We start from the raw sequence: 27,452 nt of genomic DNA on the forward strand, positions 1-27,452 counted from the left end.
GGATTATGGCTATGTTAATTCATAGCTGTAATCCTAACATTCCCTAACACACAATCACAGTGTTCTCATGAAGTTAAATTTCAGCAATATTGTAAAATAAAGTGAAGCCACAAATGCTATTGTTTCAAAACAAAATATCATATTTTCACGTTTGGTTTTAGAGCGACAAAATCCAATTTCACGACAGAGATGCAAGTATACATAGTTGTTCTTTGTAAATATTTAAAAATAGATTGTTGTACAAAGCAGCTTTGAAAAGACAGGTTTGGTATATTTCCTCTATTGGTTTCCATGTAGATTGACTTGTATTCGAGACACACAGGAGAGAGGCACACAAATAAATAATGTTAGATAAAGTCCCTTCATAGTCCGGTTCACATCGTCCACCCGTGTCAAAAATCACCACCACCAAGCAAAAAAAAAAAAAAAAGGGGGGGGGGGGGGCAAAAGCCATAGTGGAGTCGAAGGAAGCACATCAACCAGTTTGTAGGGGGGAAAAAATGAATAAATCATGGCCAGCCAGTTAGTTTACGGTCTTCGGATCATTTTGGATGCCTGGAAAAAAAGCTATGGAGACACCCGTTGTACCATTTTTGGAAAAGCTCTACGAGAAAACTGAGTGGGAAATGAAACTACTTTTATCAGGGTTAACGTCTGTGGCATGGTACCGAATGACATCCATTCGCTTGGCATTTTTGAGCTCGCAGTTCAAATGGATTGGGCGTCTATTGGAGCCAATGAGTTCAATTTGTAGCTTGGGAGGCATTGCACTGAAAGGAGAAACTTCTAACATAGTCAAACATTGGATGTGACACTCAAGTTTCATTTTAAAAAATGGTGAATAAACCCTCACATCTGAAACTTTCGCTCAGGTTTGTTTCAAATTTGTTTCAGTGCTTCTTTGTATGCAGACCTAGAAAACTAATGTTTAAATTTGCCTACTTTTGAGAAGCTTTCGCAATAATTTCAGCTATCCTCTGATAAATGCAATACACTGGATAGCAAAACGGTGGCACCAATTCTCCATAGAGGACCAAAATTAGACTATTAATTTGGATGGATGGTTGCCACGTTCTGTTGAACGTCTGCCTTTGACCCGTTTCCCTTAGCCTGAATGGCGATGCTTTTCACGCGGGGCCACTCGTCCTCACCGGAAGGGCCGAAAAGCCCCCCCTAGAGGCACTTTGTGTCGCGACCGTTATTCTTGCATGTGCGCGTCATGTCCGAGTTGCACACCTGAGGACAGCCTACGGATTGCGAGGAAGGGGCGTCATAACACCGATGATGACACAAGTGATGATCAATGGTGTTTACGTTGTAGCCCTTAACGATGAACCCACCACCACCAGCCCCTTCTGTCACAAATATAAGCTTCGAAGTATGACTCTTGATTGAGTTGCACACAAAAGGTGAGGTCACTTGACCCAGAGTACGTCAGTGCGGTGGGCGGACGACTCCTAACCCCCCCAAGTAGTCAGTGCTCCCGAAAAGGTGAAACTGAGAGCTAGTTTTCGGCTCCCAGCCTGGAGAGACCCCGTCGGAACTCGTGTAGCTCGTCTAGCTTGACGTCTAGGACGTCCATGAACTTCTTCAGCTCGCCCTTGATGTTGCCTTGCTTCTGGCGACTGTCGTCCACATCCATGTGGAGGACGTCGATCCTTCCTTCCAGCTCTCGGTTCTTTGTCTCAGCAGACTGGAAGGAAGAGAGAAGAAAAATGAGTGTTGGATGGGCACCAATGGAAACCTTTCCACAATCCATAGATACCATTGAAATCCGATTTTGGTGTCAAATTGTATGCATTGTGGCAAAAAAAAAAAATGAGAATCAACTTTGTTTTGACCAGAAAGAAAAGGTCATTACTGCCATTTTGTGACAGAATTTCTCATTTTTCTCTTTCAAATTAAATGACAGTACAACTAAAAAGTACTTGTGACCCTTCATTATTTTGTCATATAAAAAACAATGTATTATTTGTTTTTTGTTGTTTGATTTCATACCACATGAAATGCCTAAATGTATTCCTCCCACAACAGTATTTTTGTTCATTCAAATTCACCCAGGGATGTTTCAGATTTTGTAATATTTTTTAATGTTTTGTAATTAAGATGAATGAATTAAGTAAACCTGATTAAAGGCAGATTTTAAATGGATAAAATATTTGCTCCTGTTGTAACATAATTGGTTCAGCTGTTCACTAATATCCATTTAAATCTATATAAAAATACATATTTTGTACCAATAGTATTGTGTCAATAAAACACTAGGAAAATGCATGTAATCAAGATTAATTAATAAAAAAATGAGTTAAATAAACCTGATTAAATGTATATATTTAAAGGGTATACATTATTTGCTCCTGTGTATATTTAGTTCACATGTCCACTAATATGCATTTAAATCTATATGGAATACATATTTTTACAAAGAGTATTACGGAATTCACATGAATTATTTCACGAGTGTGTTGCCATTCAACAAGTCTCTTTCTCTTTACAAATCATATTGTGTGAATAAAACACTGAGAAAATGCTATTAATCCAGATGAATTGATGAAAACTAAAACCGCTCATTAATGTTTTAAGTTCTATAATTAGTATAAAGTCATTTTTTGAGGGCAAAGGTGACATCCCAGACAGTCAGGCAACACTTTAATGCTAAAGATACCAACGAAGGGAGTTTAAAATAGTAGTGCTAAATAGGGTCTGCACCCGCATGGTTGTGAGCTCCAGTTGGCTCTTGAAACTTTATCTGCCCTCGCAGTGTCACATTTAAGGACAGGACAGACACACCAGTGCAAACGCAGGCCTTTTGGAATTGGCCAAGGAATTCCATTTTTAAATAAATCAGCTGTGCGCAAGTATTAGGAGAATAAAACCTTGTCATTTTAGAAACCATCGGAGCGGAGGAGACAGCTCCAAGTCTTTGTTGTTGTTCATCCAGTTGGGGAACTTTAAGGCATGTCATTCTTGCTTTCATTGCGCTCGCCTGATCAGCCTGAGAGGCCGCCACCGCCGCCACTGTGGCGATGGCGGCGGCTCATAGTGTCGCACAACTTCTATTTCCAACTTTGACTTTTGATGTGGCTACAGGTGCTCTGATGTCACACCTGGCTTGCGCACTCTTGCACTTCAGATTTCATGAACAAGCGCTTCTTTGTTTAAAAAAAAAAAATGGGACGGGCGGGGGTGGGCGGAGCTTTGTGGACCAACCACGCGGCTCAAAGCAAATGCAATATTGCGCAAACCACGAATACTTTTGTTTCACTGTCGAAATATTCATCATTACCTGCAATTTGGATGTGACGCTCTCACATTCGGCCATCAGAATAGGGATGGTCTCTGCTTGCTTTCTTAAATTGTCCAGCTCCTACAATAGGGAAGAAAATGAGAGCCACTTTATAGTTTTGAATCTGTGAAAAGTGTTAATTAAATCAAATGTGCTAAGTGCTTTCCCTTAAATTGGGACTTACTGTAAATGCTCATCTTTCCCTTTAAGGGGACGAGATGGTAAAAAAACGAGTATTCTAGAGCTGTCAATAGCAACCGCCAAATGAAAAAGTACCCAGTAAATATAAAGATTTCACTTCACGTACTTTCTATGTCGTAATTTGCCCTGAAACTGGTGTTCCATTGGCTCTCTATGACACACACTTGATAAAAACAGATCAATAATGATGATAAGCTGCCATTTGTAAACACCTGCAGCAGTTTGTGCGCGCCATTTCGTGACCGGCTGGTGTGTGCGGGTGTTTCTAGGAGAAGTGAGTCACCGGGCCACCTGCTCGCTAACCATCATTTTAAGCCAGCCAGCGCACTACCGTGGGTCAGTGTTGGCGCATTATGACTAGAAACAATGCCGCCTCTTCTCGGGCAATCGTCCTCTGATCATAATTTAAAATGAGCTCTGAAATGCGCTATGAACTTAAAATTCTTCATGACAAAGGAATTTCTTTTCATTTTTCCTTCACTTCAAGCTTATGAAACTCATTAGTTATAGTTCTCAAAATGGGTAAATTGGTATACTACTAAATCAAGGGATTACCACATCTAACTGCTGTCGGGACAACCTGAATTCTATAGGGTCAAAAAAGTATAATTTAATGACAATAAAATGTGTATAGAAAAGTAAAATACATTCAAATAAAAAAAACTGTATTAACCAATCATTAGTGTTTTCCCTGGTTTATTTGCAAGGGGTGTATTTAAAAAAAATTGTCCAGAAAACGGCACTCAATGCACCAACATTGCTACCTGAAGCTTAGACACAAACCGATGCGTAAACACTGCATTCCTTATTTTTCCGTGAACCGGAAGTTGTTTGGTTTTGCAGACTGACTGTGAAAACGAAAAACAGATTTTGGTGATGAGCAAGGTGTCTTGGTGCCAAATGAACTTTTAACATTTTAACTTGCATATTTTTATCGATGTCAGTCCTTTCTCTGATCTTTTAATGATGTTAAACTTTGTTTCTAAGTCGAGGATGTCGACTTCCTGAACATTGGAGATGACAAACAGAGTGATTCTAAAAGTTGGACAGGACAAGAGTGAACTCCCAAGACGATCGTCACCATCTAATGACCTCCCGAGAGAGCGAGACGGTGTGTTGTTGTGACAGCAAATTGTATCCGTGCTCACCTGCTCTCTGTCGCTTAACTCGGCCTCCAGTTCGTGCACGCGTAGCCCCAGTTGAGCGTTTCGCTGATTCTCCTGACTGATCTCGTTACACTGAACCTCCAGCTCGGCGATCTAAATGCCGATCGGCGAGAATGGCATCGGGTCAAATGGAAGAAAGGAAACTGGTGACAGTTGTCGACATTACCTTTGCCCTGAGCGTCTCACTCTGTTCCTGAGAGGCGCCGAGTTGTTGCTTCCAGCTCTCGACATTAGCCGAGGATTCCTGCAGTGCGTCAACCAGCCTGGCGTTATTCTCTCTTAATGTCTGCAGCTCAGTTTCCAAGTTCTTGGCGTTGCTGTTGCTGTCAAACAAAAATCAGAATTATTTTTTGGGGTATAATGGAGTCAAAATAAGCGTGCATTGTTTTTTTTCTTCATATTTTTAGGTGAAAAAAGGCCAACAATTAGTGTCCTTTCAAATCGACAATTTGCCTAAATCGACTTTCGACAATATGAATTGAATTCTATTACTATCTAGCCAAATACCATCTCCAATAATGGAGAAAATGTCCAAATACACACACACAAAAAAGACTGTTTATGAGTGAAGCCATTTTCTAACATCAGTTATCTGTTTGGCTAAAATAGAACAGATTGAAAAAATACTTGTCCCTGTTTACAATGGTCACATCTTGGAAACTTGGCTTTTATTATTGATTTCCCCTTGCTATTACACATCAGGGACCTGAAATTCAGTTGTTCTTTTTATTAATTGCTCAAAAAGGATTTTTTCCACTGGGGTGCACAAAATAATTGTGTTGTCTTTCCTTTTTAAATGTTCAGAGAACATAAAAGCCAGCCCACAATATAGGGTATGTATTGTGGGCTGGCTTTAAAATTATAATTTAGTTTATACACTACAATGAACAAACTCATCAATTAATAAGCATCGACTTGGACTCATGATGTCAAAATGTGAACCGCCGCAGGAGGACAGTGACTCAATTTCAGGAAAAGTATTGTTAAAATCATAATTGGGGATTTCAGGCTGATTTCCCGAAAATTAATTTGAAAGATCCAACATCCATCCCCGACTATCGGAATGAATTGCTTTCATAATAAAATGTCATGCGGAGGACTCAGTGTTGCCAGAGGTGATCTGATAATTAGCTGCATGTCTGATTTATTTTGTACGGCTAACCAAATTATCTAAAAGGAGCGAGCGTTCCGTTTGACCCTAATGTTCCGGGGGTCATCTGAATCCCATCTGGAACAACATCTGCTCCTTTCGTGTAATTATAATTTACTGCACTCGGCATTGGTATTACTGAAGCTAAATGCCTCGGTGGATCTTCCATCTCAATTTGCTCTCTTGTTCGAGTGAAATAATGACCGCAAATTCAAATGTACAAACCCAATCATACTACACTTCTCCCGGGAATACATAAGTGTCAATGAAGAACCCTTACCTCTGTTCTACAACACTCTTGAGGAGGTCATTCTCATTCTTGAGAAGAACGGTATCTGGACCCACATGAAAGATCTTCTCATCATCGGTGCCATTGATGCTGGAAGCCTGGTTGTCTGTTGGAGTGTCACGTCCAGACTCCTGCAGAGGGGCATGGTTGCTTTTATATTCCATGGCCCTTTAACAAGACTGAACTATCTGACCTGTGGTGTTGTCACACTTGATAACCTCTCAAAAACCCTGCACCACAGTGAAATTGGACACTGTGTTGGCAAAAATGCCGTAAAAAAAAATGGTGCCATTTCAGATACCACACAGCCACACATCTAGCGCTTCCACTGGTGATGCCTTGAATTTAAAAAAGCACCTGTAGAGTTGATCGTAATATTTCAAAGGCCACACAATACTAGGTGTAATTTCAACTGTAACATTGTAAACCTAAACATCCATTTTTGGAATTTGGATGACTCCACACATAATTGTCACAGAAGGATTTATTTAGACAGTTTTTCACTAAACTGGGTTTAACAAGTGATGCTTGTTTGCCAAAGTGCGCTAACAAGAATTGTGATTTTGTCTAAATGGTGTTATAATTCCATTTGCTGTTATTGACAGTGGCAATGGGAAGTAATGAATACTGTTTCAACACATTTAATGCTCGTGCGAGGTGTAAAACTGCATCAAATGTTTATGTAGAGGCTTAAAGTCTCTATAGCTCAGAGTATCATCTTTTGTGACAAAAAAATGGTGACATTTTGATTACCTGGGATTGATTACTCAGCAGCTCCACCTTCTCCTGAGATTTGTCTCTGGCTGTTTTGGCTGCCTCTTTGACTTCTTGGAACTTCTCGGCAAACTGAGTGAGTTGGAATAAAGTTTCATATTAGAATGAACATCCCACCGGTTTATCTAGTTGTCAAACAAAGCATGCATATTTATGCCTAAAACCCTCTCAAAATGCGGCAAATCCGCCCACTGTTTGCCGTGCCACCTTCCTCTTATTTTTTGCCAGTATATTAATGGTTTTGTGGCGCTGTTATGATGTCACACTTTGGGCATAATTATTGAAACATCAATACCCTGCCTACGCACTCCTTCAGCAGATAAAATGACAGAAGGTCTATTACCTTGGCAAGCTGCTGCTCGGAACTGAAGCCCAATCCAAAGACTGTGTTGGCTCGACTGTCTGCCCATTGGCCAAACTTCTGCGAAGTCTTGGTGAACATCATATTGGGGGTGATGGTACTGTTGATGATAACCTAGAGGGAAAATAAGATAGAGTTCATGGAGGTGTAAAGTTATCATGTTTCAGAGCCATTGACGGCGATCAAGATCAAATTTCTGGAACGTCTATCGCTGTCTATGGAACTCAGAAAGGGACATTTATACAAATTATCCTATCAACTAAAGTACACTGAAAATACTGAATTACAGGCCAGTTCTTGTTTCATAGCAACCTGACTCCACATACAGCATTTGAGAATTCAAATGACAGACAGATGTGTCCTTTTCGACACCCCCGAAATACCCCTCCACCTTTTTCAATGGCTCCAAATAGAAACAAAAACCTAGAGAGAAAAGCCTGCAGAATTTTGTTGTCAGAACGGATTCAGGCTATATTCTTCGAGGTTTGTCTAAATTTAAAAAATAAAGCGACCCCAATTTCTCAAAGGAGAAACAGCACTTTGGAGAATCCTGAACAACACTTCATCTTAGGCAGCTGAGTGAATTTGGAGCTGCTTGTCACATTTGTTTGAAGATGTGGGCAAGATATGAAAATTTAATGTTGATAGTGGAAATCTGGGCTGCTGCAAACTATAGCGATTTTTAGAAGGTGGCATGAACCGAAGTTCATAAAATACTAAACCCGCTTTAAGCTGTTTTTCTACAGGCTTGTAACTGAAAAGAAATTTGATTATATGAACTAAACCAAAAAATAAATAGTTGTTTTTGCTTCACTGTTTAAGAAATTTCTAACAGCAAAAAAAAATGGCTTTCCTAAATGAGATTACTATTACGTGTGTAACAATTAGAATAGTTTTCGCTGGTTTAACAAAACCGTAGAGATAAGTGGTCCTTCCCCTAGACCAGAGATGGCCAACACAGTGCTCTTGAGCCGCATGTGGCTCTTTGCTTCTTATCATATTTTGTATATATAATGTTTGTGGCTTGTTGGTTTAACAAATTATATTTCAAAAAATAAATTGGCAGATAGATTTTTTTTATGCTGCTTCTGACACAAGGTGTGCCTCTTTGACTCACACAATATAAAATCTTTGCTCTTTGTGTATAACTTGTTCACCATCCCTACTCTAGACAGTTTGAATCGTTCCGAAAAATAGGTTTGCATTAAATTTTCTCCAACCAATACTACATTTGCATCATCAAAACATCCATTAAGGATGCTGTAGGTGGTATGAATGTGCTCGCAAGACTGTAATCAAGCGAGTAGGCAAGTGAGAGTGTGACAGAGGGAGGGGGAGTGGAGTGACGCGGGCAGCTGCGGGGGTGGACAGCCAGGCAGCCCTGTATCAAGTGCAACAGGAAGTGCAAATTAAAGTGCGGCTAACCACTACTAACCTGAGGGCCCTTTCTAATTGTGCACGAATGCTCTAGTTGGCCCTATGGAGCTAATTTCCTCGTCTCGTTATGTAAATTCTGAGTCTTTAGCATAAGCGGCGTCAGATTACGTCATATCGTATATGAGACCCTTGTCAAGTGGCAAACACCACACAATCTCAGTCGTTGAGGGAGGAATGCAGATTGATTGGAGTGTCACATGATTAAACTGGGTTATGGGTTCATTGGGATAGTGGTGGAAAAACCAGGTTAAGGATGAGGATCCTATTGTGTTATAGAGATGACTGTTGTTACCGAACGGTGACATTATTTCATTAATGTCAGTACAAAGAGAAAAGAGTCATTTGATAGGGTCAATCAGGGAGAGAAGGAGGCAGAGGTGCTGGCGATGCACTTCAACTTGCTTCATCATCATGGGGGAGCCGCCCGGTTCTACCAGTGAACCGATATAAGCTGACAGTTAGACAGGGTTTGCGCATACAGCAGCAAAAACGGTTGCGCAGAAAGAGTTTCTTCACAAAGAGTGCCCAAATGAAAGATCATGTATTAAACAAATATTGTGTGATTATTTTTTTCCCTGAATGAGGCTTGAGAGAATGACTAGGACAGAACACAAGTGACTTCCACTGAGCTGAACAGAAACGATGATGTGTTGTTTTTAATTCCCTGAATTCAAAATTGGAAGTAATCCAGCGGAAGCTGTGGGAGTTGTAAAAATATAAACTTCTAAAGGAACAGACTGGGAACCAAAGCATCAACGGGTGTAAAAATGAAGTGTTAGTGAGTGACTTGCCAAGTAGGTTACTGTGCGCTATTTCACTATCAAAAGATCACGTCTGTGCCATTAATCCTAGAGAATCTTAAATTAAGAGAAACTTCAAATTTTGCTTTGTTCTTGAATTATTCCAACCTATCATCACATGGCTGGTAATCAGAAATTTGGGTCCAATGTTGTAAAAAGTGGTGGGACCAAATTTTAGAAACAACTCTCCCAGTTTGCATATTTTAATTTGAAGTCCAAGATCCATTACACCAATCTTGTTCAATTGATAGCTGGCATTGTTGAAAAGGCCTTGCTGCGGGTTAAGCCCGTTTAAAGTGTTTACAAAATGGTTGGATGAACTCGTGGGATGATGGCTTGATTCACGAGAAACAAAGGCAGACTGAGTCACTAGCACATCCATTTCAGGAGACCGATGTCAGTTTTGTTGTTGTTGTTGCTGTTTTTTCGGTACATCATTTTAACCTAAAGTAAACTACTAAGCGCAAACCCATACAAACCCTAGCAGTTAGGAAATAAGAGCTTTTATATACTATTTCATTTCTTGCAATCTTGTGAAAATTTATGAAATTAAGGAAAGACTTCAGTTTCCCGTGGAAAAGTACTGAGAAAAAAATGATTTGTTTCCTAATGTTCATGACGTGGCAGAAATTATAAAGCGTGAGTGGGAGAGCAAAGAAGAGTTCTGACCTTTGGGAAGCACTCAAGAGAACACATTCAAATACAACTGGATGCAGTCAGAAATGAAAAATAGCCCTCAGCACTTTTCTGTATACAAATGAAGATCTTTTTTATATTTTTTAACAAAGGATCTTGCAAAAATAAAAGAAGCCAGTGTAGTCCATGAGTCGCCAGTTAACTGCTGTCAGTACAGCGTGATGACATAACCTGATGAGTGTTGCCGCGCTGGCTTTAAGCAGTGGGAGTCACTTGACTACACAAAGCTTTGCAGAAATACACCAATACCTCATATTCATGTCTCCTAAGCGATTTTACCCTAAAAAAAATGCTTCGAAAATCCGCTCATCACATTACACCAAGAGCGTCTTTCTGATGATTTATAATCCGCAGCGTGCAAAAAAAATGGACACATTTCGTCCAAAATCTCTCATTCCAACAGCAAACCCAGCAGCCTAAGTACCCAAAGAGCGGCGCAAAATCCAAACAACAGCCTACTTACTACACCGCTACAATTACTCCCAAGCAATCAAAGGGTTGAAAATGATCGCATGACAATATCTGTGGCTTTTCACAAGGAGAGGAAGCTCTTATCGCCATGGAAACATAATCCACACTTACACCAAGATGAAGAATGGTGGTAGTGTGAATATAAATATTTACACAGCTTAAATGGCTTCTAATATGACACGCAATGCTAATATTGACAGTCTGTCATTAATCACAGGTATACCCGTAAATTATAATGACAATGTACAATGTCCATTAAGGAGCTATTTGATATTATGTCTAATATTAATGAGCTAGAGTTTTAACTTTTCTGAGAGTGCAAGTCTAGGATAGATAAATAGGTCAAATTTGTCAGCCAGTGCTGCAAATGGCAGTCTGTACATTAAATTCTATGTAACACTTTAACAGTTCTGTTTACTGAATGACCCAGATATACAGACATTTAATATAATAATTGTAATTATACCATGAAAATATATAATATATAATAATGTTATAGGTAATCTGACAGTCACTAAACAAATGTCAATACTTTTGCAGTCCATTAATTTAGAAAATGTCTTTTCTCAGAGAAGCCCAATAAGACACACCCTTAATTTTGGAAATGAAATCACATGATTTGTTTGGGCAACGTCACAAAAGATCACTGAAAATTAAGGTTAGTATTGAAGCATTGATGACGCTGGATGGGATGGATGGGATAAGGCTCTATATTATTACTGACACTTCTCAAATAGTTGAAAGCTTTGGCATATTTATCAATATCAAACAAGTCTTCTGTTTGGTGCAATCCCATACAGTGTGGAGAGCGCTCCTACCTTGGATCCATCCACGCTGATGATGCGATAGCTGTTGCGTGTGCTGTCATAAAAATAAGAGACTGTGACAGCCTGCTTGCTGGCTGGGACCCAGTTCTTCTTAGTTGTTGGGTCAATTTGGAAGACATGGGCCCTAGTGGTGTAGATTGGCTGCTCCCTAGTTTACAAAAAAAAAGAGGTGAAGAACAGTTTTGAGATTTATGTGAGCAGTAATACAGTATGTAGTCATCCAGATGTTTCCTAATAACTCATTCACTGCCATAGATGGAAGAATATTGGTAGAATGACAGCCAATGACTTTAAAAAAATATTTATACTGATTTATACAAAGCTTGCAGGCTTTGAAGCTGTCATTCCTGAAAGACAGAGTGAGGCCAGTGATAATGGAACACTAACAAAAATCCTCATGACGACAAAAAGCTATTAACACAATATGAAACATTCTGATCTGACATCATATGTGTAACATGGCAAGATTTTGAAAGCCTAATGGCATTTCCCCAATTGTTGGAACAGCATGACGCATTCAATTTAACCGGATTGACATCAAGAAAGAGGAGTCTAAAAAAAGGAACACATGAAACGAGAGCACTTTGTTCACGTCACTCCAACAAATACGCGATCTCTACCTGACACCGAATCATCTCAATCCCCAACCTGTACAATAATCAAATGCTGGCTACTAGGCTGTCATAATTCCCTTTCCCCACTTCGGAAAACGTGAGAAAAGGCAGAGAAATTTGCATACATCCTTACAGAGGAGCATAACATGGTATGAGGATCTGTGGGATGCATGAGGCAGTTTGGGTGCACTGAGGACTATGACTAGATGCAATATCATTGCTAGCAGGGTTATATAACATCTTGATTTGAGCAGTGCATTCCTCCAATTCCAACATTGTTTGTTAGAGATTCCTTATTAACACTGAACATCACAAGTGAATTTGAAAATGACCCAATTAACCAATGGTATTTCTTTTATCATTGCTATTCAGTAGTGTTCTGCCTCCCCACCTCCAGTGTGTTGGAAGACGCAAAAGCATTTGATTGGCAGAGCCAATCCCAGCTGACTTTGGGCAAAAGCCAGACTACACCCTAGACTGGTCTCCAGTCAGCCATAAAGTACACAGAGAGATTAGCGACCATTCAAATTTACAATCCTACAGCTACTAGCAGGAATCAAGCCCACATCAAAGTCAGGCAAGTGAACCACTACACCATCAGGCGGCTAGGATGTAAGCGTATATTTCTAAAAGGAGAGTTATGAGTCTTGCAGCAGAAGCATAACATCAAAAGGACGGGATTTAAGCATTCCTGCTGGTTCAGAAAATGATGTCAGACAGGGAAAGACGAAAATGTATAGCGGTTAAATATTCCCCTTCCAGATGAGATGATGGTTCTTACAAAAAAACAAAGCTTAATGAAAGGACAGTGGCTAATCTTATGCCTTGTGTGGTTTAAAAGAATAAATGCCACACTACAGATCAGTGCTGCTGGCGCACATGCATATGCTGACCTTTGCGGTGGCAATGTCAGCGGCCAGCTCACCCTGATAGGGAAGGAGAAGTAAAAGGTCACCGCCAAACACATGGGTGCCGTCACATAACTAGTTCCAGTGATCTACATTTCCGAGGAAAACAATTATTTTGATTAATTTCACTGGCTAACAGTGAGGTATGCCTGCCATAGTAAATAGTGGGAATTTCAATCCTATCATTCATATTCTGTGCCACTTTATCCCCATCCATTCATTTTCTGAGCCATTAACCTTCATAAGGGTCGCCGGAAACTATCACAACGGACCATTGGCAGGAGGCGTGGTACACTGACGGAAATTTGGACAAAAATTGGTTTGTGTAGAGATGTAGACTAATCGACCCGTCAACTGCATTGAGAGCATGACCCCGAGTGACCGCTAGCTAATCATGCACACAGAATCACTGGTGCTCTTTTGTTTGAAGGGCAGGGAATCCTCCATGAAATTTACGCAAATAATGACCTTGCGTTACTGAGCAGTGGAGAAGAGTTGTCAGTCAGTGCCTTCTGTGGGAAATAAAATGTACACTACCTCAGGTAAAAACTGAAAAAAGTAGCAATAGTGTAGATATATCAACTACTACATCTAGATCTGGTCCACAGATGTCAGTGCATGCATGAGTGCACCTGCACACAGGCATTTCTGCACAGATGCATGCAAAACCAACAGAAAAGTCTTTGTCACGTTTGTCCGACTGAAATGACACACATGAAGTATGTTTACAAAATATGATAATTCATGTTCTTCATCCAGCCGACTGTCATAAGCTCACCCTCTCCAGCTGATCTCTTCAATAATTGATAGGTTGGTGTGTGTACTCAAGGGAAGATATTTCCGGTACACTCGTTCCACTCCTTAAATCCATTGGTGACAGTTAGAAACTAAAACAGAGCTGTCAAACTAATTTTTATCTCGAGACAGTTTTATTGGGAGAAAACTTATTTAACATACCGTAATTAATCAATGGATGTATTGGCAGCTTTTCTGCTGGTCAATAAATCCTTTACAGACAATACATTTTGTCCAAATCTTTTTTGGGCAAATATTCTGGTGTAATTTTATTTATTTACAATTTTAAAAATGGGGAGAACAGAAAATATTTCGTTTTATGTTTTCATTCATTCCTTTTCCGCTTATACGCACAAGTTTCATGGGGGTGCTGGAGCGTGTCCCAGCCAACCATGGGCACCAGGTGGGGACACCCTGAATCAGTGGCCAGCCAATCACAGTGCACAAGGAGACGTACAACCATACATGGTCATACTCTTACCTCGGGGCAATTTAGTGATGAGTAGCACATGATTGAAATTCTTGCTTTGGGTAAACACAATGTCAACACCTGCGATTTATACAAATATGCAAAACACGTTAGTCAAGCGATGTTATTCGCCAGAAGTGTTGAATTAACTGTTCCATGATCATTGGCAAGAACCTCTGCCAGAAATGTGTGAATCAGCCTGTATGCTTTATTTAGGAGACAAAATCTTTTACATCACTTAAATCATCCAAACACTGAAAACTGCTGGTGTCGGTCGGAAAGGACGACTTTTGAGAGTGCGGCTCTTTTTTAAAGAGCCTTGTTCACATTCTACTGAACCACCTGATGAGTGAGACCTACATCATTCATCCTTGCAAGAAAAAGAAAGAAAAACAATTGCCTTTTGTTTCTCTCCATACAGCCTTGTGTCCCTTTCAAGCAACTCCAATGAATTGAATTCATGTGGGATGATTTACTTAACGCACATTTGCGAAGAGAAAAGGCCCAAAGAAACATTTTGTAGATCAGAAACTCTAGATTTTTTATTAAAACGAACAAAGGATTCTGCCCTATGCTGGGAGTTGTAAATATCAAGCGGTACTTTTGTGACCTGTCCTAGTTCATTCACAAAGTAGGTATTTTGTTAACTCTTCTTCAATTAGCATGAAAACTAAAGACGGGTGTGTTTTCTGTATGCAAGGGCAGTTTTCACCGACGCCTAGAGTTTTGTCACACTGGTTGGGTGAAATTGCATTAACTCAATTGGTTCTCGGAGTTCACTTTCTTTTTCCACCACACACTGTTAATATTTTCAATGCCTGTCCAACAATAATTGCAAAAACAGATTTTTGTGCATCTCGGCTTGTCTAGACAATTTGAAGAGAAATACCAAATGCCTTTATTATGACACCTTTAAACACCTTGCACTCGAGTCTGAAAAGCTGTAGATAGTTGAAAGTGTGTTAATATCCAGAGTGGAAATGATTTAGTTCAAGGACTTAATAAAAAGTGTTATTTGAAAAAAAAAAAACACTCGCAATCAACCGAAGTCGACGTTGCGCATCGGCCATACTTTGATTTATAATTTCAAATATCAACAGAAAAATAGCTAAATAGAACCATTCACTTCTTCAATAAAAACATGGCTTTCTCTACTTTTTAATTAGTAACTACACTTTTTTTTTAACAAATCCTGCCCATATTCTACAAAAGAACATAAAAACTTGAAACCATTTGGAAAGGTTAATGACAGTGGATGCTCTTTTTTTTGGTAGGTTCTGCATTCATACCCTCATTAAACTGAATGTTATTCAGATCTTGAAGCTCTGTCATAATACTCAAAAAGCATTGGTCGAATTATAAATTGAGATGGTCAGTCAACTCCAAGAACCTGGTCACAATTCTAACCATCAAGCACAGTGGTCCTACCGCCAACAGACAGAGGCAATGGGTCACATAGCCCAACTTAATCTTCAATCTGCAAGGAAGAGGACATGAGAAGTCTCCAGTGAGGCACAGCATGGCAGCAGATGGCCTCCCAGCTCTCAACCATCTGGTAAAGAGACTTCCAGTCAGCCTGTCTTCTTGCATTTATCAATGTTCCTTCAATACCAAGTGCCTTTATCCACTTTCCTTCTACGCCTTCCGCTCTAACAGACAAAGAAGGCAATCTCAGATTAGGTTTATAGTCTACTCTCGTGGCAAGGCAGCGAGAGACCCGCTGCCACGTCACATGTGGACCGAATCAATGAGTGCTAAGCCTTTCGATGTCAGGCTCTGGCCAACCTGGAGATTATCATGTAGTGTCCCTATGCTATTGCTGCTTCGAGGAGGACTTACTTTAAATAGCAATATATGCTGATTGTGTAGCTGTCAATGTCGCTGCATAGGAAAGGAGTAGGTACCGGTTATTCCAGAATCTTTGCGCGAGGCAATAAAAGATGATAAGTACATCTAGCATGACTTAGACATCCCTAAATGTGCGCGAATAGCTCCGTCTGTCTTAACTCACTAACAGTAGGATAATAATGACATTTTATTGGATTATAAATTGCTTCCTGAAATCAATAGTTACGCATCAAGGTTAGGAGGGCAGTGAAAGTTCACAGGGCGGATGTAATTTATTGTTAATCTATAACTACATTTAGTAAGAAAGATGCCAGAGCCAAAAGGGCCGAAACACAGGCAGACAATAACAAAAGAAAATGTAAAAAATGACAGCTAACAGACTGAACCATTACGAAAAGGAATGAGGCTCATTCTAAAGTTGAATTTACGTAATAGTTTCCACTATCAAGACACACCAGTTTTAGGTATCAGTCAGACAGACATTTCCTTGCCTCCGGGTATTGGCAAAAATTAACCTTTATTAACAATTTAGTGTTAGTTTAAGAAGTTTCAAGCAAAACGTCATCATCTTTTACCTTATGTCAGTATGGGGGGGCTACTTTATCACTCTTTGAAGTGTCCAACTGAATGGACTTTTTGTGTATATACCGAGTTGCAAAACATCCCTCCGGATAGACTTTCTTCATTCATGCCTGAATGCCTAATCTAATGCAAAGTGCTTTTCTTAGCAATAATAGTGGGGGGTCCTTTTGATATGTAGTTTGTGAAAATAGGTCCTGTTTGAAAAAGATCAATTACACTACTCATTGAGCAATATGACGGTCATAAAATGGATGTTAATGGGACTCGGGGGTAGAAAAAAAACTCTTGTCAAGAGACAATTTGGCAACGCAAATCCAAATGGAAAGAAACAAGACATTTATGAAACTATAAAAAGTGACGTGTGCCAATCATTGCACTGTTGTTTCCGAGAATGGAAAGATGAATTTGGCCTGGCCAGACGTATTGAGGTGTCAAGTCTAACTACTTGATGGCAGTGAGTAAAAGCAGGCGAGCACCACGTCACAGTGTTGGAGACAAAAGCTGCAACCGGCACTAAGCTGCAGGTCCACTCAAGCCACTTTCAAGACAACAACACTGACAAGATTTGAAAGGATTTGGGTGGGTATGTAGACCTCTTAAGAAGGAGTCGGTCGGGGCTGTGGGACTCGCTTTTTAAAACAATACATAGTTTGGTCCGGGAAAACAGGTAGTGCAGCATTCACTTACTGTGTTACTTCAACTGTCCATTTGACTGACGTGCACTGTGAAAAGTATATTTTTACTCCACATGAGAAATAACAACATAATAATAACAACAGAGTATTCCATGATGTTAACACAGAGAGTCACGCTATTAGGAACACTTCTCAGTGTGAGACCAGTACAAAGTACAACCACAGCAATTGTTAGAGTAAATCAGTGGAAACTCAGATCGAACACATTCCGGGAGGCCAGTTGATTTTTGATTTGTTTGGATTTACAATTGATTTTTCCAATAAAAAATAACTGCCTTGGAATAAAACTGTCAGGCTTAATCAAACACTCAACAATGGTTTAGTAGATCAGATCTAAAGTATAGAAAGTAACTACAATTGAAAGAGGACTACATATACAAAATCAATGCACAACAATGAACACTTGAGTTAAACCATACTTTTCTGTAGTCACCTCACAAAACCAAAAAAAATGAAATGGTAAAATATTTTCTTCTGTCAGAAGGAAGGTATGTTTTATGAAAGGTATTGCAAAATATGCTCAGGTCTGACATATGACATAATCTTATGCCAAAGGACAGTCCTGCCTGCATTGTATTTCCTATTAAACTACTGTAAGCACACCATTAGTTTTTAGTGCATACAACAAAGCCACAACTATTCCCAGTATTGGTAAAATATCCCTCGCAGGACACGATCATTCTATTCATTTGTGACCCAATTGTTCTACTGGTGGCTTAATTTGAGGCACCATTCTGGAATAAAAACACAATATATTGAATATCAATGTATATATCTTATACACCTGTAGGGGATACAGTTTATGTATATTTTCCAGAAATGTAATGCATAGAGATACAGAAAATACCTGATACTGAAATAATAAGAAAACACATTCTGTACAAAAATTGGCCGTAATCTAAAATAAATTTACATAATTGGGAAAAAAAATAACTAAATGGCTGCCATTGACGGCGCAAGACGTCCAATCCATTTTGATAGGGAAGCCTGACAGCAAATAATTTCCACTGCCGTCAATGACATTGAATGATTAACAATCAAAGCCAGTCCTCCCGTATAAATAAATTGGACGCCTATCTTTGTGAATGGCAGGCAATGGGTTAAAGTGGAGGTATTTTTTCGGGAATCCAAAATGAAACAGCAGGTGCCTCATATTATAAAGTCGAAATAGTATAGTTGTACTCACCCCATTGCTACTCGGAGATAATTTAATCAAAGTCCACAATCTAGAGTTTGTGTAGGAAAATTGAAGTAGAAAATCGAAGAATGCTGGTTTCGTTTGTAAGGGTTTCGTTAGGTTTCGCTCAGCTGTGCTCTTGTCAAGCAAGTTTTTGCCTGCGGCTGCTCGATCGCAACGGCGAGATTTGCAAAGAAAACAAACAAGCAAAGTGAATTAAAGCGTCCTGCCTCGCCGTCCTCTTTCTTGCAAGTGGTCGCTCAAGTCGTCGAGTTAATGTTGGAGGTTACCTGCCTGCCTGACATGCTTTCCTCCTCCCACAGTGAGTGGGATCGAGTTCCACGCGTCAAAACAAGCCACTGCAGCAGCGACACGAAGTGGCTCGCACCTGCTCAAACCACCTTTTTTAATTATTTTATTATTATTATCATTATTTTTAAAGATTGTATTTTATAATTTGTCTAAAAAATAAAGTATTCTAACAAATATCAGTGCCATGTGTCCCTTTTCACCCTTCTGCTGTAAATTACAATGATCTTGTCACTGTAGTATATATTCTCTGTCTGTTGTTTTAATGGTTGAATTTCACATAAAAAAACAACAACAAAAAACTCAAATATTTCAATTCATATCTTAATGGATTTGTATTTTGTCAAGCAATGATTTTCCAGTTTTAACACGATAAATACTTCCATGGGCTTTAAATTACCACCAAATTAACGATGAACTATTATATATAAAAATCTGTAGTGAATACACGTGGCAACCCCTGAACATTAATCACCGCGTGTGTTTATTTACTTTTAAATTTGGAATTATTTAATATCTTTTTACTCTTCTCCCAAAGGGCAGGCTATCGCTGTCAATCAGGGGAAAGCCCTTTCTTCCGGAACTGTTGGTGTCTTTTTGTTGTTGTTTCTAGAGGGGACATTTTCAACGTAGTACTGTTGTTGTTCCCTGAGCTTTTTCCATTGCCATCGTAGTACTCCTTGACATTTCTGGACTCAACTTTGCACCGAGAAATCATCTATATTGTGTGTTTTCATGTGCACAGGTTTGTTTCCAAAATGTCCCATTTATGTGTTACTACTGCTTTTATATTTACATTTCTGACTGAGTTGAAGTGGCATCTCGTCATGTCTCGTTTTAATGTATATACGGTTTCTTGAGGTTTATTGATTTATTCACAGTACATGGATGCTTTGAGACACTGTCCATATTTACAAATACTAGAGGCTTTACTTTACTACGGACGTTGTTGACATTCTAAAATCTGGATTTAATTTTAACTGATAAATCATAATTTGCTTCAATTTTATATTGCGTGGCACGATGCGATTAAAATATAGCAATAAATCATTACTGATAGGAATCCTATTATTATTTTATTTATTAATTTACTATTATAATTTTTTTAAATCTCACCGATTTAGTCACAAATCCCTGCATGATATTCATCAAAAAACGAGTAATCAAACGGTCTGCAAAAAAAAAAAAAATCCTGTTTATTTTACTTTTCAAATGATTCTCCATCACTTCATTTTTTTTAGATGATTAAGCCGTAAATTGCTCTTCCTTGGTTGCATGAAACAGTCAAAGACATTTACCTCATGTTAACCATAATCTTGTTCTTTCCAGAATGAGCGAAACTACGGAAAACCAACCAAATTACGAGGAGATGTTCGCGCATAGATTTTCATCAGAGGATCAAGAGTACCAAGAGTACGTGAACAGGCCAGCCGATCCTCCTCCAATCGTAGAAGAATGGGGAGGTCGTGGGGGAGGAGGCAATCGAGGAAGAGACAGAAGGTAGCGTTCATCTTTGTTCAATCGTTCCTATAAATGTGTGAGCCACTGGACCCGACATTTTATGGAAATATCTAATTTTATAATCACAATTTAATGTTTATAAACCTTTCGTTCATGACTTTGCCACCCCATAGATACCAAGACCGTCAAGGAGGTCGTGGCTGGGGCGGAGGCCGAGGATGGGGTGGAGACCGCTCTGGTAGAGAAGAGCATCACAGGCAGCAACAAGACAGAAATTGGCCCAGGGGGCATGATCGTGGCTTTCAGTCCAACTCCTACCAGGAAAGCTATTCACACTATGATAGACCTCGTAGTGACAGATACTAATTGTTATTGTGTGGATTTTGTTGTTGTTGTGGGTGTAGTACTTTGCTTTCTTTCTACCAATATTTGTTTATGACATCTAGTGAATTTTAAGGACGCTTACACAAATTCAGTGTTTGACAAGAATTCACGTGGACTGATTCATGTGTGCCGTCGTGCAAGGTTGTAACTATGCTTGCATCTGTTTTACAACGTTGAAGTCTCCATTTTTGTCCCATCCATTAATAAAAGGATTTTGCTTTCATAAACACAGTAACATGAAAGTATGATGTTTGAAAGTGTCTTAGAGTGTGAGAGGCTCACAGAGGCGAATACTTTTTGACAGAAAAATTCAATTTTAGCATAGTAAGATGTTTTCTTGCTATCGTCATTTCCCCAAATCCCCAATTTTTCCAAATAATATGATAAAAAACAACATAAACAACACTATTATTCCTAGCTTGTCTTACCATCTCGCCCTGCCTACTTTGCATTTCACATCTCGGATGCTGCAACCCACCTTTTCAACTTGTCAAAAAGGTACTTGTGACCCCATGCGATGCCTATTACATTTTAATTAGTACGCCGTTAATGCATTACGTGAGGTGAGAGCGCACCGTGATGAAAAACAGTCGAGGTAGCCAAAGGAGCCGAAATGGTCCCTTTGGCCCGTCTGGCAGCCTGTCATGCTTTGTGCGGCCCATTTGGGATGATGCAAAGTGACAGCCATGGAGACAGTGTGCTGGGGGCCATGTCCTTGTTGGAGACTACAATCATTGCTCTCTCAACCCCAACCCATGTCTAAAGTCACACATGCAAACGCACATCCCACAGCCCCTGCAGCACTCTGCGACCTACATCTGGTGTCGGAAAGCGCAGGGAGGGGGTTAAGGTTGGCCCAGGCCAGAGTACACGCAGCATCCTATATGTGTGAAGGGGGAAAGTAGTTCTGCTCTGTTCTTTTGACTGAAATTAAGTAAGCTCAGCTTAGTGGCAAAAAATAAGTGAGAGCAGTCGTGAGGACGTAGTTACGGGCTTGAGAAGATGCTTTTTATTTCCTTGCTCATCCAACTGCACTCAGTTAATCACGCGGATGCTCAGGTCACCCGTGTAAAGATGGTACTCTCTGCTTGTTAGTATGATTAGTAGTTCTCGCGGGGACATGCAGGATACGCGCAAGAAGTGGGTCATTCCGAAATGGGGTGGGGCGAATTAATCCCAATATATCTTTTAAATAAACCCTTCCTATAGTTTTTGTTTTTTACAGCAAACCTATCCAGATTTTTTTTAGATATGTGATGTGTCAAGTGCTATGTTCACTACAATTTTGTTGAAGTAGTACTAAAAGAACAGAAATTATTTGAAAATATCACTGTGTACTTGTACATCTTAAAAAGTAGAGTGGATTTTAGATTCCATTCTAATTTGGGTATTGGTCTACCAAATTTTCTACAAGGACGGGGTTCTGTCCAAATTGTGAATAAAAACTGAGTGCAATGGAAGTCGGGATTCAAGATTGTATTAAAACTAGACTATGGTTGAAGATGGTTGATTAACGTTTAATCAAGAAAATTTATAATTTTAAAGGGTAAATGAGTTTATTTTAAATTACACTGTCACAAAATCTCAAAAGAGAGATACATTCCCACTAATTTCTCTGGCTTAGGGGTCATTTGAAGTTGACAGTGGCAAAGCTATGGGGCCTTGACAATGGCTTCAAGTAATCTTGATGAATTAGAAGTTTTCAAATTTATTCAGAAGCTCCTGGGCCACTCTTGCAGCTAATCCCAGATTTTTTTTTTACATGTACAGTATGTTCATATATTATATTTAATTAGCTGTCAGTTTTCCATCATTAAAAAAAAATACAGATTGCATAACTCGACCAGCTGGACACGTACAACGTGTCTGTCAAGTTGATGTTGCTGTCAAGTGGGCTGGAAAAAAAAGTGAATTTCACACTCAGGACATTGTTTGTTACATCAGATAGGGTTCCAAGCTGAAATGATCAGAAGAGTTGAATGCCACTCATTAAAAATGAATTTTAGTGTAACATTGAAGCTTGGATAGAGCACTATACTATGCATTTCGGGTTTCATCCTCAGGAAGTTTCTCTGAATAGCTGATTTAATAGTTTTTAAAAAAATAATAAAAGGAAACAGACCTTCTACTAGGAAAGTTTGGTCTCAAATTGCAATTTCATACTTTTGGCAAGGTATGTATATTTTGAAGTTTTGGTATTGATAATGAAACTTGGCAGCAAGAAAAATGTGCCCAAGAGCGACCTCGTTTGGACATAAAATGTTTCAAGTCTGTAAAACCAAATCTTTTAATTTCAAACAAAGTGCCGAGCAAACGAAATACAGCAGCTAACAGTGACAACGTGACATTAGACACATTGCAACCGACTGTGATGTGCATATGCTTAAAAAACAACACATTTAAGTACATTTGCATTAAACTGGACCCATAAGACCCGAAAGCATTTGCTTTATTTAGCAAACAAAAAAAGAAATGTCAATTGCTTAACTCATTGGCTGCCATTGACATCGACCAACGTCCAATCCATATGGACTCATGAGGCTGGCAAGTGCTAGGTCTCCCAGTCCAATCTGTTAGGTTTCAGGAACTAGTACAAGAACCGTCCTTATTGTATCCATTCCTCTCACACGACTGTATGACATGTTTATATAGTGGCAGGACTATTTGTTACTACTGTAGTAAAACTACACTGATTGAAATCATACTAGAATATCAAGAAAGATTGAATAAATGCTCAAATGGCTTACCTCACAGACTTGATATTGGAGCGTCGTCGGTTCGAGTCATGCAGCACTCGAAAGATTACTAGCCGCTTGCGGCGTGGGGTGGAACATTGCACTGGTTCCATCCAAGCAACTCTTTATTGCCGCAATGGAGGAACTTTAACTTCGCCTCAATGTACATCTATGTACATTAAATACAACTGGAACACAAATGTGTTTTTCCCCCCAATAACTGCTGCTCGCAACAATCCTCGTGTCTGTGCATTTTGCGTCTAAAAGAGCTGCCACTCAGTGTTCAATTTCTGGGATTGACCCGGTAAACAAAACAACCGCAACACCAAGTCATTTTAGGCATAGTAGAGGATCTCTGGTATCTGACCGTCCTCCACGGAAGTACCGTTATTGTTACCGGGAGATTTGAAAAAGACAAAGGTTGTCTTAGTCCCTGTGGCCGACTCCTGTGTGACCTTCTTCAACCCTTTTGTGCCGTAGTGGGAGTCAGGTCCCTGAATAGGAAATGAGCAAATTTGGGGACTCCATATGGCAGTAGTTTCCTAATTGAGAGTGGAGTTTTAGAAGTAGTCTCACCTTTAAAGTGGCACATGCTGTATAGCTGACGTTGGGTAAGATTTCCACAGGCTCGGTGAACATGACTCGGAAAGTGTTGGAAGTGCCGTCACAACTGAAACCTGTGTCGTTCTGTCCCACCGTGAGGTGTTTGTCGCTCTCCATTATCTAGAAAAAAACACAAGTCGACTCAAAGAAAAGTCTGAGCCCTCCATTGTATACTAAAAATCCATAATTTACGTCTTCCCCAAAAGGTAAAAAAATATGGCATTTGTAAACTAAATGAAAAAAAAGACTTAACAGGCACCGGTCTGCTACCAGTGACCGAGATGATCCGGATTTGTGCGTAAATGGGGAAGACGAGATCGGTTTTACAAAAAACATATTTTTTCCCCCCGTACATAAGTTGTTATAAGGCATACCCAATTTGAAATGATCAAAAAATATGTACAATACAGGTCAAACATATAAATTGACAGGTATGCTGTTATCTCACTGGCTGCCACAATTGTCCAACCAAGCCAAAATGGAGTGCACTACAATAAATATCGGATTCTGGTTGAAACTATTTTCAAACTAAAGCTGTAAAAGGCGACAACGTACGTAAAGAAACATGAAATTTAATGAGCAGTAACTCACTGAGCAAGCATGCGATTGACCTTTTGTCAGCGGGCCTCTTAGATAAGTGGAATAGTTCTGTTTATCAAAGGTGAAGCGTTCCATTGGCTGTGACTTGGAACACTATGTCATGCATATGTTTCATACTGAAATTTCTTGAGCTCGTAAATAAATTAAAAGCCTTGGGACTTAGAGAAGCGCCACATTGTCGATGACATCACAGAGTCGAAAGATGGCCGGCCGTTACCTGTATGTTGACTTGGTATTCCGTGTGTCCGTGGATGGAACCGTAGAGACCGAAGCCCACGATGGATATTCGTCGACTGACGTTGAACCGGATTCTGTCGCTGGTGCCGCTGTAGCCCCATCGACTCTCCACGTGCTGAAACCTATTAACGCTGCATTCTTCTCCGCGGAGGCAACAGCGGGGCCGGTCCACGTTGTTGGCTCGTGGTTTGGGATTCGCTGTAAAGTATGGAAAAGGATTTACAAGCTCTTGTTTTCCAGGTTCTTATTAAGAATTTCATATGAATCAGTTGATTCTTGCAGAAGGGTGCTGGTATGAATGTGACAATATCTTGATGTATAGGTGTAAATTAATCTCTTTTTTTAATGAATTCATTTTATTTATTTATTGATTTATTTTTTAAACTATTCTTGATAGGCATTACGCCTACAGACATTCAAAAACATTCCATGCGTTTAAATATTTTGTTGTGTTTAGTTTTACGGTTCACTTCACCTGGAGTGTGATCAGGTTGTTGTAAATCATCATCATCAGACTGAGCCTCATATAGCAAATTGTATCATATCATGAGGTACCCATAAATTGCCATCCTTGACGGTATGCACTTACCTACGGGAAACTTCTCAACACTCATGAGTGGGAAGCGAATGAGCGGAAGCGCTTTCCCGAGCACCCTGTGTTTGTTCTCTGAAGTCGCCGGAACCGTTTGTCGGCTACATTCGGCTTCAGCCCAACGTACCACGGCCCCGAAAAGCCGGTTCTCCCTGATGCTTAGTGTGTCTCGTTCCAGGATTGTACACAGAGTGTCTAAGGCACACAAAATGATGATCAACTCAACCCAGGGCGAGCAAGTGAATTTCATTGGACGGCCCGCTTACCGAGATCGATATCAGTGAAGGCCTCTGCATTGACTGCCTCCGCCGTGCTTTTATCTATCGTGTCCAAACAGAGACTTGCTATTTGAGGGTCATCGAATAGCTTTGCCTGTCAACGCAAGAGCGTCACGTTATGCGTATGCTGATGAAGGGTGTTTCAGATAACTCAAAACTGGGTTGCCACGGCGTTGTGAAAGCTTGAACCTGCATGAGGAGCATGAATGCGTTCTCCGCTTTAAGGTGCTTGCTGACAAACTCCACGCAGTGCGTGGCCAGAGCGGGGACAGCATATTTCTTTGCCGTATTGAGGGTGGACATCACACTCCCCGGGCTGATGTGAACATCATCTGAATACAGGAACCTGTGAAGAAGAATAAAGAGAGCCTCTCCTAATCAAAGCTGCAACAAAACAAAAGTCACACTTTCACTTGTCGGTATTTGTGGGACACTTGCATGTCTTTGGGAGCGAATCAAGGGCAAGTTGGAATAAGCACAGGTGTTTTTTTCACAGGGGAGCACGAGAAACCATTGATCACAAAGTGGAAACACGAGCCTTAAACACGAAGCTGGTCCATGACATCATTTCCATAACTCTCCTTTCATCACATCACACGCACATTAATGCCATTCTCAGCCGGACCAACAGTTTGTAGCGAGATGACCTTTCCCTTTGAAAGCTTGTGAACAACTTGCGACCTCGCCGATCCTGTGGTTGTAAACGACGTGATTGCGGTTCAACTTCACTCGCTGCCAGTTCAAATTTGATTGGACCTCTATACCCTTAAATCGCGGGCAATGATGATTGTTAGCTGGGATAGGCTCCAGCACCCCCTGTGACCCTTGTGAAGACAAGCGGTTCAGAGAATGAATAGTCTCTTTACTTTTGACAACTCAACTCTCAAATCTATCAGTCTTGGAACTTTTGTCATGGTTCCCAAAGATTCAGGAATAATTTAGGGTGGTTTCTTTTCATCATAGTAATGTTTACAATTGTTTTCGTGATAGTTGCCTTCCTCTTGGACATGTTTTTGGTCCCTACTAATAGTGACTGGAACGCCCCTTAACTCGCCATACCTGTGTCCTGTCTGTACCCACCTGAGCAAAGAGAGGAAGGCCGCCGGTTCGGCGTCGGGCAGCTCGATTTCGGTGGAGATGGTCGCCATCACCCCGTTGAACATAGCATCAAACACGGCACTGCCAGCGGCCAAGACGAATTTATGGGCTGGTATCCTCTGGGTCTCTAGGCCACTGCCCACCACAAACCTGACGTCGCTAAGTAGTTCGTTGTTGAAGAGGTAAGCGAAGCGCTCCTTCAGGGAGCTCTTGGTCGCCTGCCAGTTGTAAACACCGGCGACTACGGGCAAGGGGGCGGCAGGGCCGAGCGCGTTGGAGAGCCCCACCGGAGCTCCGTTCGGAGTCGACATGGACTCGTGGTTGGACGCTGAAGCATTGCCCCCGCCACCGGTTGCCATGGTCGAGCAGTTGTTGCAAATTCAGAAATGTTTATTTATTATGCTTATTTATTGGGTTACGTGGTGGCCATTGCGCTTTGATATGCAGCCACCTGCTAACTAAGGTTAGCTAGCTTGCAAACAAGAAATGACGCAGGCGCTAGACGGCGTCTAACACAACTTTATTGAAAGACACGCAGCTGACAAAATCTGCAAAAAAATGTTTTTTTTCTCCTTTTCATTATTTTGAGCAAGAACGTATTAAGCCTCG

At 40.3% G+C, this 27,452-nt stretch overlaps 2 protein-coding genes across 2 annotated transcripts; both read right to left on the minus strand.

Moving 5' to 3' along the window:
• Positions 1-119: 119 nt before the first annotated feature.
• On the minus strand, positions 120-18,920 carry homer2 (homer scaffold protein 2). The gene is made up of 9 exons (XM_077713749.1): positions 18,556-18,920; positions 11,450-11,606; positions 7,210-7,341; positions 6,846-6,938; positions 6,084-6,223; positions 4,820-4,976; positions 4,636-4,746; positions 3,287-3,367; positions 120-1,693 (listed from the first exon to the last, which is right to left on the minus strand). The coding sequence occupies exons 1-9, from the start codon at positions 18,558-18,560 to the stop codon at positions 1,505-1,507; spliced, it is 1,065 nt and encodes a 354-aa protein (XP_077569875.1). The 5' UTR covers positions 18,561-18,920; the 3' UTR covers positions 120-1,504.
• A 4,053-nt stretch (positions 18,921-22,973) lies between these two features.
• On the minus strand, positions 22,974-27,359 carry LOC144194002 (BTB/POZ domain-containing protein 1-like). The gene is made up of 7 exons (XM_077712726.1): positions 26,826-27,359; positions 25,935-26,091; positions 25,734-25,839; positions 25,465-25,662; positions 24,856-25,073; positions 24,012-24,158; positions 22,974-23,929 (listed from the first exon to the last, which is right to left on the minus strand). The coding sequence occupies exons 1-7, from the start codon at positions 27,200-27,202 to the stop codon at positions 23,771-23,773; spliced, it is 1,362 nt and encodes a 453-aa protein (XP_077568852.1). The 5' UTR covers positions 27,203-27,359; the 3' UTR covers positions 22,974-23,770.
• Between the last annotated feature and the right edge of the window lie 93 nt (positions 27,360-27,452).

The sequence above is a fragment of the Stigmatopora nigra genome, chromosome 3 (assembly GCF_051989575.1).
Source record: "Stigmatopora nigra isolate UIUO_SnigA chromosome 3, RoL_Snig_1.1, whole genome shotgun sequence".
Taxonomy (NCBI): domain Eukaryota; kingdom Metazoa; phylum Chordata; class Actinopteri; order Syngnathiformes; family Syngnathidae; genus Stigmatopora; species Stigmatopora nigra.